This window comes from Oratosquilla oratoria, chromosome 28, assembly GCF_046742065.1.
Source record: "Oratosquilla oratoria isolate Oo_2021 chromosome 28, ASM4674206v1, whole genome shotgun sequence".
Lineage (NCBI taxonomy): Eukaryota > Metazoa > Arthropoda > Malacostraca > Stomatopoda > Squillidae > Oratosquilla > Oratosquilla oratoria.
Genome location: NC_134804.1, coordinates 46,241,271 through 46,253,770, shown reverse-complemented (window position 1 = coordinate 46,253,770; position 12,500 = coordinate 46,241,271). Strand labels below are relative to the sequence as shown.

General features: G+C 40.8%; 1 protein-coding gene across 1 annotated transcript in view; it reads right to left on the bottom strand.

The window, feature by feature from the left end:
• The window catches only part of LOC143040507 (uncharacterized), a 62,539-nt gene that overhangs the window by 2,575 nt on the left and 47,464 nt on the right, over positions 1 to 12,500 (bottom strand). Inside the window, exons 6-8 of the mRNA XM_076211599.1 lie at positions 10,572 to 10,869; positions 7,517 to 7,642; positions 1 to 481 (exon numbers count right to left, since the gene is read on the bottom strand). The exon at positions 1 to 481 is cut by the window's left edge and continues 2,575 nt beyond it. Of these exons, the coding sequence (XP_076067714.1) occupies positions 323 to 481; positions 7,517 to 7,642; positions 10,572 to 10,869 (583 nt within the window). The 3' untranslated portion in view covers positions 1 to 322. The remainder of the gene's footprint in view (positions 482 to 7,516; positions 7,643 to 10,571; positions 10,870 to 12,500) is intronic.

Here is a 12,500-nt window from a genome sequence, read left to right as displayed (position 1 = left end):
AGATCTCAGCATCTATTGTCACCTTATCGTCAATATGAAGGTTCTGGTCCTCTTATTCGTATTAAATACATCAAAATATGTTCATATAACACATACATATATGGACACAAACCACCACATCTTCCCTGAATCTCATGAGGTTCTTGAAAAAAGCACCCTGCGGAAGCCTTTGTCTTCATTGCGTAGAATCGCGGTTCCGATCCTGCATGCCAAACCACTTGTCCAAGTGGAGGGCGAAAACAACAACTTGAGATAAGTGTCTGAGGATCTCAGGAGACGATGGCAGTTGAACAACTGGAGTCCCATCCGGTGCGTCTCATCCTCACACGACGTAGCTAAGGATCCACGGGACGAACTTGGAGATGCGCGTGCAGACGCCCGGGAGGTTGGGTTCTGCGCACCCGATGCCCCACGAGATGATTCCCGCCAAGAAGTACCGGCCGTCGGCTCCGCGCACCTGCAGCGGCCCGCCGGAATCGCCCTGAGGAAAGAACGGGAGGGAGCTTCAATCTGGCGAAGTATTTCATGCTAACTAGTAACTCCAAACGATTGTAAAATGGCAAGGAAAAAATTATAGAAAATAAATAAATATACAAGAAAAATAAAATGAAATAAAAAAGAAAAACAGATAATGAAAATATGTAACATAATAAAATGACAATGATAATAATAAAAACAATAATAATGATACTAATGACAGTAGTAATAATAACGATATTAATATTAATAATAATAATAATAATGATAATAAAATAATAATAATAACAATAATAACTATAATAATAATAATAGTAACGATGTTTATTGGTACAACGCTTTCCTTGTTCGAGCTCCATCACGTACTTGATAAAGCGTGAACGAACCAACGTTGTATCACCAATAAACTTGGTTCTCTCCTAGTGCTTTTACTGGCACGCTCGTCGCCAGTTGCCTCTCTCTTTCACAACAGGAAGACACTATTCGCAGATGACGACATCATAAATGGGGAGAGATTTCTCACGGATGTACCTTTTTAGGTCACAGGAATTTATTTGCTAACATTAGCGTGACTGGCAAACTCGGGACATGGTTTTTAAGTAAATCAGAATTTTATCATTTAACGGATGATACAATTCGGTTTGTTATTATTAATTAAGGAATGTTGTGAGTTCTATCTTACAACGTAATGTAGAAATACATTTTAAGAAGTCTGAATTTCATAATACAACGGAATATACAAAACAGTTTGTTTTTCAAGAAATCAGGATTTTGTATTACAACGAAAAACACATACCCGGTTTAAAAAAAAAATCATAATTTTATGATACAACGAAAAATACAACTTTTCAGAAAACGGGAATTTTATAACAGAACTTGATAATTAGGAGTGTCTGGCATCTGAGAGTTCGTAGGGAAGTGGGTGATTACTTCTGCACATAGCGAAAGTTGTTCATTATAACGAGGTTACCTGCACACGAATCACCTTCATCACTACTCGGACGATCTCCGCGCCCTTGGGAGCAAATTGTCCTTTTCCTTTGGATGTCGAAAGTCTGTGTCGAACGACTTCTGACACGCCGACGTATTTGAGGTCGTCCACACCCATCCGTCCCTCCACCCTTCTTTTATTTCTTTCTTTCCACCTAACCATCCAACCTTTGCAGAGATCAACGCCATTTCCCCGTGTCGTCCCATCGACGTCCAGCAAGTCCTTCGCACCACGAGCGAACATGTTTTTCTTTCGTCTGAGCACTCTCCCACCCAGTCACCCCAAACTCTGCCCACAGTTACTAGGTTGTTTTGTTGACCACAACAGCAGTTTTACAAAACACCTACAAAAATCAGTGAACGGTCCTGTAAATACTCCAATAACCGTACATTTCCTATACCCTATCCTTAGAAACGGATGTACACTAGCGTTAAAAGGCTTAATAGTTTCACTTTTATTAAACAGCAATTCCCCCGCCATACTAACAACTTACAATATAATATGTGTCATCCTTAATTAATCGTCCCTGGGTTATAGTGACCTTCCCCCACTCCCCCTTCCTCTCCTCGGGTCTTTCTATTCTCATAGATTTGTGTACCTCGACTATGTGTTTGATAAAGCTCTTCTACAATTAAGTCTCCGACTTTTTTCCTCGCTTTTGGCCAATATAGATACAAACTTCGATATCCAAGTCTTCTAGCCATGCCTACTGATCCACGACACGAGTCTTAATGAATAGCCCTTAAAGTGCAGTGAATGGCAGTAGTCCCCTTTTATACACAACTATCATTTCATTTTCCTACACATTTCTCTTCCTCTCTCACAAAAACAGATCCCGCGAAAGCGTCTGTTCTAGGTAGTCCATAGATAAAACTCTAAGAGGCGAAACATTGTACTAATAAAGTCTCTGTCCTCACATTGTGTTTTTTGTTTTTATTTAGCCCATACACTGAACCACTCCACCACATAACGCTTAGGATGAAAAAAAAAAATCTCCTTATGAAAACGAGAGAGCGAGAGAAAGAGAGAGGCGGAGAAGAAGACAGTTGATAATTACATCAATGTAGAGGAAAGCGTGACCAAAATATCATTACCATAGGTGTTTTCACTCCTAACGTGGTGGGTGTCGAGTGTGTGTGTCTGTGTGTATGTGGGTGGAGGGAATAGTATTTATCACACACAATACCTAACGACTGCAAAGGTGAAATTTCACTCTAGCGTTAATTTCTTTGAAAGGGAAAGTGAGGCGGGGTATTTCTTTGTTTCCTATTTACATTGTTTTAATTAAATTTTCTATAATGGTGGTATAAAGAAATAAGAAATATACATTTTGAGAGGAAAGGCTACAATTTACCAGGATTTTGTGATGTTTATGTTTTGTTATTGTCTACGATCTGAAGGTTTAGGCTAACACGCGGGATAACATGGGAAGGTTGAATAGTTATTTATAATCCCTATATTAACATTATTACAATGAATATAGATAAATGAATTATTTATAATATATAATCCTTTTTGTAATGATTCACCTTCACGTAATGAACTTTCTTGTTCAGGGTTAAGAGGGGCCACCGTCATGCATTCAAGTTTCTCGTCACATGTTGTGAATTTGAAAACCTGGAAGACGACTTCGCTATATTTCAGGCTTCCCTAAGTCTACAATTCAACAATGTGTCTAATATTCGTATAGATTTAGCATCTCTTAGTTCGTCATTCAGCTTCTCAATATATGACGCAAGAGTGATTTGACGTTTGGAGAATCGAAAAATAAAAGATTGTAACCTAAGTCGTTTCTACTCAAACGAACTCGTTTGAGTCGCGTATGTGACGGGCGGTTTACGAAAGCAGTTTAGTTTTGGATTTTGGGAAAATATTCGTCAAGGGTAAATGCTTCCCTTTCTTAACTCTCCATCCAATAATATCTAGAATATTTTATTTCATTTCATTTTCATATCTAGAACCGAAGAAAGGCTTACAAATACCATACTAGAAGCAAATAAGAATCATGCTGTAGGAAAAATAACATCCACTTTTCACGCCAGACTGGCTTCCTAAAAAGAATAGTAAAATGGAAAAAGAAACAATATAAAGATGAAGAAATTATCAAAACAAGAAAGAGAAACTGCTATAACAAATAAAAAAAAAAATAATAAATAAAATATAAATGAAAAACTGGGAAAGGTACACTGTAGAAAACTTGAACGTATAAGATGTCATCGAAAAAACACCTATACGATCTTGGCGCGTGTCTTCATTATCGATCCGGACTGCAAATTACATTTTCTCAAGATGTCCAACCGTTCCACAAGATCTTGCTCTCCATCTGTGCACCGGAGCATCAAACTTTCCCCAGACCTTAGGAATACAAACCCATGAAACGAAAGAAATCTCCACCACACTCTACGAGAACGTTATTTAGGGAAACAAAATTTCACGTGGAGGAACACGCGAGACGAACGAGAGCAGAGATGGGAGGAGGAGAGCACAAGTGAAAAGCGGGAGGCAGATACGCTGTAGGCATGAAGCTGATGAGTAATAGACAGATGTTCGAGAGGGCGGGAGGCACGGGTGGAAAAACAAGTGAAAGGCAGAGCGCGGCTGAGAGCGGAGTGGAATGACGACGAAGACCATGGTGCAGTCGACTGTGCGAATATCCTAACGACACGACGACCATGACGGTTGGCGCGCAATCTAGATGATCGAATGATTAAATCTAGAACAGTGAATGGTATGCTTTCATTATCAAATGTTGGTGATAAATGTCGACTTCATGACTGATGCAACAATAAGCCAACGAGGACAGAAGGGATTATAAAAGTTAGGATAGATGTGGATTTGTGGAGCGACAGATGCGTGTGTGTGTATATTTGTGTATGTGAGTGTGTGTGTATTTGTGTATTTGTGTGTGTGTGTGTGTGTGTGTGTGTGAGAGAGAGAGAGAGAGAGAGAGAGAGAGAGAGAGAGAGAGAGAGAGAGAGAATGAGGAAATGGGTGTGGGTGGAGGGGAGGGAGAGTGGGCCGTAGGGAGGAGCCCCAGAGCTGTGCTATGTGAAGGGGGACCGCTTTCTCTTCGTTACCGTCAAGCTTCCGGTTAATGTATGTTCAGCGCGATGGGGGCCGTATATCCCATGCTTATGCGATGCTGTTCATTAGCTTCCCGGAGAGACCACTTGTCAATGCTGAATTGTATCACTAATCATCCACTAACTGTCATTAGTTTTCGGTGTGTCATCCCACTTAAGAGGCTCTCTGAATCCCACGGGGGAGCTCAGACCCCCAGGTTAAGGACCTGGGGGTCCAAGGATGAGAGGTTGAGGATCACAGGGGTGAGTGGCTGGATGCGGGAGTGTATGAGATACTCTGATCTTGCCGATTACATGGCGGAACTGCTGTGTTGCTATGTAAACATTTTATGTTTTCTACTCGCAAACCCTCGCTTTTCCCGTCGGCTGGTGTACAAACATTTTGTTTTGAGTGTACTCTATGTGTGTACCTATGTACGCGTGTGTATATGTGTATCTATGTACGTGTATGTGTGTGTGTGTGTGTGTGTGTGTGTGTGTGTGTGTGTTTGCGTGCGTTTGCCTAATATAGGTAACTGTAGTATACAGGAAAAGACCTACATTTATGGGGTCCTGTCTCTTATTCTCTAATTATCACATTTTGTTAACTGGAGGATGCAAAAGACCTCTTTTTCTTGTTCTGGACACAGCGATCATATCACCACTCTTTCTTCTAACGAGGGAAGATTCACTTTTTCTAACCTTTCCTTATACGGTATGTCTGCTAGCCTGTGGACCATTTTGGTTACTGTTACCGGACTAGAAGGAAATGTGTTACCCGGTAATGGAAGAGTATTGAGTTGGGCTACTATGCAATAAGATGAATTGACTGGAGGAAAATTGTCACTACACGACACGTAAAGGGTTCAAATTAATAGTCTGTTACGGTGAGCTTGATATCCTACAAGACCTGTTGCCAGTTAATTGATTTTCACAGTCATTTTTGGAGGTTTAACCTCTCTCTCTCTCTCTCTCTCTATCTATCTATCTATCTATCTATCCATCTATCTCCTCTCTCTCCTGACTACGAGATTCTCCCAGTCACTCTCTGATTTCCGTTTACCTGGCCGATTCAAATGTCTCCCTTCTGACCAATTTGTATATATTTTTTGTGGTAAAAAGTCCTCCATCTACACGAATCACTTAACAGATTTATAGAAAGAACGAAGCTTTCCAATTTGGTCTTGAACACAATCCCACATTTCGTCTTGGCTCTGTGCGTTCAATCTCGAAGTGCGTTCAATCTCGAATCCCCCGCCCTCCTATTGCTTAGTTTGGTGTGACAGTTGTGACATTTACACCCTAATACGATATCGTAAGGTTCCTTTCCACTCTCAAGCGACGACTGCTCGAGCGTTTCACCCCGATGACGTGATCTCAAACACCCTAAACCCAGAAGAAGACAAAGGATTACAAAGGCGGAGCATGCCGACAGGAGACCTTTTGGTCCATACACGTTGGTGTAGGGAACACAAACGAGTAGTGAGGTGATATGGTTTAACGTCACAAACTCCTCCCATCGGAAGGCTAGGACGGTGCCCTTTACAGAGGACTTTGTAGCGTGGAATCTAATGAACCATGCCTTTGGTTCAACTTCGCCGGTAGCAGGGTTCGAACCGCCATCCCCTCAACCTTCGTCACAAGAATCGACGCCCTAACCCACTACCATCGAGCTTCCAGGATGGTGAGGTGACTACTGAAAACAGTTGGAGATTTTCTTTTTTTTTCGTTTCCGCTCCGATGAAGTCCTGGTAAGGACGAAACGTAAAGAAATCGAAAACTATTTTCCATGCGCACCTCACCACCCTACCACAAGCACACATCTTGCTCACGATCACTTCCTCCAATCCAAAACAAATGTTTATAAGTGTAATAGGTCTATTACGAATCGACAGGCGTTCTCAAAACAGGCACGTCTCGCTGACACGGGGCTGGTTTAGAAGATAGTGTCGCTAGTACTAGCGTCTTATAAACTATCCCTCTACTCGCCTAATGTGAACAGAAAGTTAGTCAACTTGCCTCCAAACTATCCTGGTGTCAACGCTTACTTGCCGGCTAAGTTAACTTGCACCCAGCACTAGCGGTTATTAAACTAGCCCCGTGTCAAGGAGACTTGACATGACACAGATATATTTTCAAAGGGCAAACCATAGCCGATAGGAACATATTTTTGCCACTTGACACTACTTATACCTGCAATAGATTTTTTTTACTGCTATTGTTTGTTATCCTGACCAACAAAAAAATTAATTATAAAACGATTGGAGACTACATATGTTTACTCTAAATCCACATTAACTGGATTTTATAATAACTGTATATTACTAATTCATATATATGACCGATAGTGCAGTTACGTCTGCAATTTAGAAATATATCATCTTTGAGCACAGAACGGGCATATGGTATTAACTTTCTGTACCCATGATGTGACAAAATTGACATATATCACACAACAAATATGGGGACTTCAAGTTTTATCTTGCTCAGCCAATATAACGCTTATAGTATTTTTTAATGAGGGGTGCGGAAAATTCTTTGATTTGGATACCAATTCACCACAAATGTAGCAGGTATAGTTTTGACTACACAGATCCTAAGCATTATAATAGTGGATGGTAGATCAGTACAATACACGAATACATAAAACCACAATCTGTCAATAGATTGGACAATACTCTATTTACATGCTGAGATCTAACATACAACTGACAGAGAACTGATACGTAGTCTGAACGTAAACCAATTCAACACAAACAGGAAAATGTTTCTTTTCAGAAATCTATGGGATGTTCCAAGGACCCTTACCAGCTACTATGGGATTGCATGTTTTCCACCAAGCGAAACTTCATGCCGAAATCAAAATGATCAATTTACAGTCACGATATGCAAGTATGCTGAAAACAAACTATAATAGAAAAATCATGAGAACATATTTGGATTCAACGTACAAAATTAGGTCTTTAGAATGCCACTTTTCTCTCACCTGACAGGAATCCCGACCACCTTTCTCGTAGCCAGCGCAGAGGAAGATGTCTGGTATGACCTCGTGTCTGCCAGCGTTGAGGAACATATCCTGGCACTTGTTGTTGCTCACAATAGGCACAGCGACCTGACGGGGGGAAAGAAAACAGGGTAAGGCAGATCATTTCCTCTTCAAACGTGAACAGAAAACGGGTACGGAACGCACGGAAGGTCAACGATAGTTGTCAAGATTTTCGTACGGATTGTGCGTGACATACACATACATTCGTGGAAGTCGGCACGAGATGTGCTTTGATGTCGTCTTCCTGGGAGCCATGAAATGGAATTAATTGGATGATTTCGGATGCACTGAGGTTAGGGAATAGAAGGTGCGAGAAAGTGTCCTTGGATGAGTCATTACGGCATGAATGAGGTGGATAAGTAGCCTTAATCTGTTTGGGCGTTTCTGTCGTTTCCGTGTATGAACCACTCCCAGTATAACAATGTTTTGTATCCTAACGTACACTTTTGTTGTATTCGAAACATTCCTCAGCTGGATAGTATCTTTAAAGCACTTTTTTTTAACATGGGGGGTATGTCATGGATTTACAAGGGGATATACGCACTGAACGTATAATCTGGACAAATATACATTTCTATAATCAACATTTAGTATTTTAGTATGATTACATTTATCATATTGACTATGCAATGTACGCGTTCACTTCACTACTTACAAATATACCTAACTTAATGTTATGTTGTACTGTATTTGGTTTGTTTTTCTTCTCATTTGTCACAAACGAGAGGGAGTATATGACTGACACTAAGAATGGTCAAAAGGCTACGTAAGAATAAAAATATTGAAAATTCCTATTCTACAGTTAAGTTCACAGCCATTTCAATAAATATGTATCATGCATGTTCGTCTGTCTCCTGGTGTATATATTGTAGCCCTAAATATGATCTATTCCAAGAATATGTGGAACTTACCAGGGCTGGACGCGTTCTTCGGTGCGTTCCACTTTAGTTTGGCAGCGGTTAGCGCTCCCAAACTATTAAAGCTTAAGAGACAGGTTCATAACGAAATAAAAATCCGGTAGGCCACGTACTATACCAAAGAAATATTTCGTAGTAGGCCACATAATATACCGGCACCTATATTGCTTCAGTTTGCGAGCGCTAACCGCGGCCAAACTAATGCGGAACGCACAAAGGAACGCACCGAGGAACGCGCCCAACTCTGGAGCTTAAGTCAAGAGGAAAAGACTCAACCATTGTGCTCAGACTCCTCGAGTATGTAGCGGTTTGTGTTCACGTTGTCCACATAGAGACCAAAACCAATCCAACACGGATCACTATCTTGTAAAGTGATTGATGTGAAATCATGTGTAAAGGCACGCACTATTTACCTGTACCACAATTTCACGCATTTGTGCGCATACACACACACACACACACACACACACACACACACACACACACACACACACACACACACACACACACACACACACACACACACACACACACACACACACACACACACACACACACACACACACAACCTCGTGGCGCGGTGGTTAGAGTTCTCGCCTGCCACTACGACGGTCCGGGTTCGACTCCCGCCCAGGGCTGACATAATTTCAGTATCGCTGCGCTGCGAGTTATTACTCCAACCCTCGTGGGCGGGGAGTTGGGTGTGTGTGTGTGTGCGTGTAAGGTCACAGCATTACCTATAGATCGGTCATACATGAGCTCTGAGCTCTCTTACGGGAGGGAAATAGCTGTCGATCACGAGTCCAACACGTGATCCAAGACCATGGTGAATCACACACACACGTTAGGTGATATGCATTCAGGTTAACATTCAAGATGTGAATTGTATTTCTGAATGGTAGTTAAGCGTTGTTGGCGGATGTTGGATGCTGGTGATGTTATATGCCGAATCTTTATTTGTGCTTGAATTGTGGCGACTTGATTTCTCTTGTTTTGTTGGAGAAGTGCCTGCGTCCGTGTGGCAGTTTAATGAGGTCACCACATTTGTGCTGTGTTTCATCTTTGTGGCGCGGACTGTGAGGAGAGCTTTGCTGTCTGAATCAATGTTTTGTATATTACAAAAGAGGAGCGTGCCGACAGGAGAGCTTTCGCTCCATAACTAGGTCGGATGCAAAAACAAAAACAAAATCAAAATAATAATAATAATAATAGTAATAATAGTAATAATAATAATAATAATAATAATAATAATAATAACAACAACAATGATAATAATAATAAAAAATAGAGGCACACTAGGCTAACATGCTACTTGATTTTGCTACTTCGTTTGAGTAGAAACGACTTCGGTTACAATATTCTAGACTTCTGTAAGGACATCTCGACAATGTCTAACATTCGTATTCTAGGTTTAACTTCTCGTAGTTCGTCATTCAGCTTCTCAGTATAGGACGAAAAAATTAATTTGACATTTGGAAATATGAAAAAAGCAAAAGATCGCAATCGAAATAGTTTCTACTCAAACGAAGTAGCGAGAAATGCCTAGCGTGATGCCACCTTAATAGTTCGAGACTGTCGCGTATCGAGTTGCATTTGTAAGTGAGGTGCACCTATTTGTCAATATTTAAGGTAAGGCACAATTATCCTTCTTCGCGTGCTACGTAATCGAGTACTACCTGCCGCATGGTTGGTTTGTCGATGTCTAAACAGTCGCCTTCATTGGTTGTTTAAAATCACACCCTGTAACGGTCATCAAGGTCACTGCACAACTAAAATCATCCGCCGCTTGCTAGATTAAGAATACCACCGTAAGATTCTTACGGTAGTATTCTTAAAAAAATCTTTCCTTATATAAATCTTTCCCTTCCAAGGATTTATAGATTTATATAAGGAAAGATTTTTTTAAGAATATCACCGTAACTTAGTCCTTCGTTCAAATGACACTCCATCAACTGAACAAGACTGTTTGACGGTGGGCAAAAATAAATACAGTCTGTCGTCCCGGCGTAGCGACCAGACCGATTTCTTTGATTTTTATGATTCCTCTTCAAATCCCCTCCCCACTTCAATGTACTCACCTTCTGAAGTTTCGACGGAAGCGTTCCGTGTTCAGAGAGCCGACCCCATCCAGTCACCGTGGCGATCTCCCCAATGAGGAGATCGTCGTTCCCTGGCAGGCAAACAGGCGACACATGCGCTGTGAACTCGATGGGTTCGTCCATTTCGACCAGTGCCAAGTCGTATTCGTAGGTGAAGAAGTTGTAGTCGGGATGGACGACCTTGCGTCTGATGGCCCGTTCTATGTAAGCTAATTGTTCCTCCAGAGAGGCCATGTTGAACTCGCCCATTCGAACGCGGATCTGCCTTTGCTGTAAACTGTCGAAAACAAGGATGGAAAGTAGTGTGGGAGAATTTCGGCGAGCATGTTCTTTAGAGACAATTTCATACTTTTTGAAGAAGCACACTTTAAGGAAAAAAAGTAGTTAGGGAGGATCGTAACAAAGATGTTAAAAGATATAATCATACCTTAAGAAAGCATGATTAAAGTCTGAGTACCCGTATGCTGGATAATGCGACCCGTAAGATGTTTAGTCTCGGCCTGAGTTTTTCAATTTGTGTTGCGTTGCAAATATCAGTTCTTCAGACAAGAAGATTTCGAAATATTATTTCCAGTTCAGGTCTCCTACTCATAAAGTCCTAAGCACAATGGTCATAAAATGCAGATCTGGGCTCGTTCCTAGGTGCATTTCGCTTTAGAATGGCCGCGGTTAGCGCTACCAAACTATAAAAGCTTAAGAGACAGGTTCGTACCGAAATAAAAGTCCGGTAGACCACATATATACTATACCAAAGAAAAAATTCGTAGGCCACATACTGTACCGGCAACTATAGTGCTTTAATAGCTTGGGAGCACTAACCGCGGCCAAACTAAAGCGGAACGCATCGAGGAACGCACCGAGGAATTCGCCCAGCTCTAAAATTCGTAGAATCCTAAGTTACCCTCAACCCAGCGTCTCAAAGCAGGTTTCAGAATCAAAACAATGACGATCACATAAACATTATGGACTCCTTCTAATTTATATCTAAACAACGTTTCACACATTGTGAACAAATAAGCTTATAAATTATGTGACAAAATGTATATTCAAATCGATTTCATGCCAGTTAATAGAAAGAATTTCAAGAAGAATGAGACATGAATAATTTTTTGTTACATTGCGAAACTTACCCGGCAGAGAATATAAACATTCTGTTTAGTGCTTGTCATCAACGATTTTTTTTTCTTTTTTTTTTTGTCAGAGGGTAATGAATATGGTGTTTATAGTACCTGACAACCCATACACTGGAGATGGAAGAATCTATGGGAAAGGCTACAGTACATAAAACTAATGAGTGGGTAAGCAATTACAGAGTTCAACACAAGACAAAACTCTGAGATGAATTAGCCGAGAGAGCGGGAGAGAAAAACACGCGAGGTTGAGAGGCTGGATCAACAATGTAGATCTTATCTTAGAAAAAGCGTGTAAGTAGACACACACACACACACACACACACACACACACACACACACACACACACACACACACACACACACACACACACACGCTCTACGTGGAAATGAAAGCCATGGTATGTGAAAGTGTGTTAGACGTGCCAAAGAAGAAACAAGAAGGAGAAAGAAACTATAGTTTCTAAATATGACAGTGGCATCTGCAAAAATAAACAAATAAATAGATACCTGAATAAACGAACAAATGAATAAACATATAATTAAATGATTATATACTTAAACAAATAAATAATGAAAAGAAATGTACAAATAGACAAATTGAAGGTATCTTTGCCGCAAAATAAATGTAAGAATGTTAACACGCGCGAAGCACGCACGCACGCACACACACACACGTGCGCGCACAAACATCAACACACACACACACACACATACACACGCACACACAAGATTCATAAACTAATTGTGCGTTCACTTGAACAAGAGAAAATGCTTC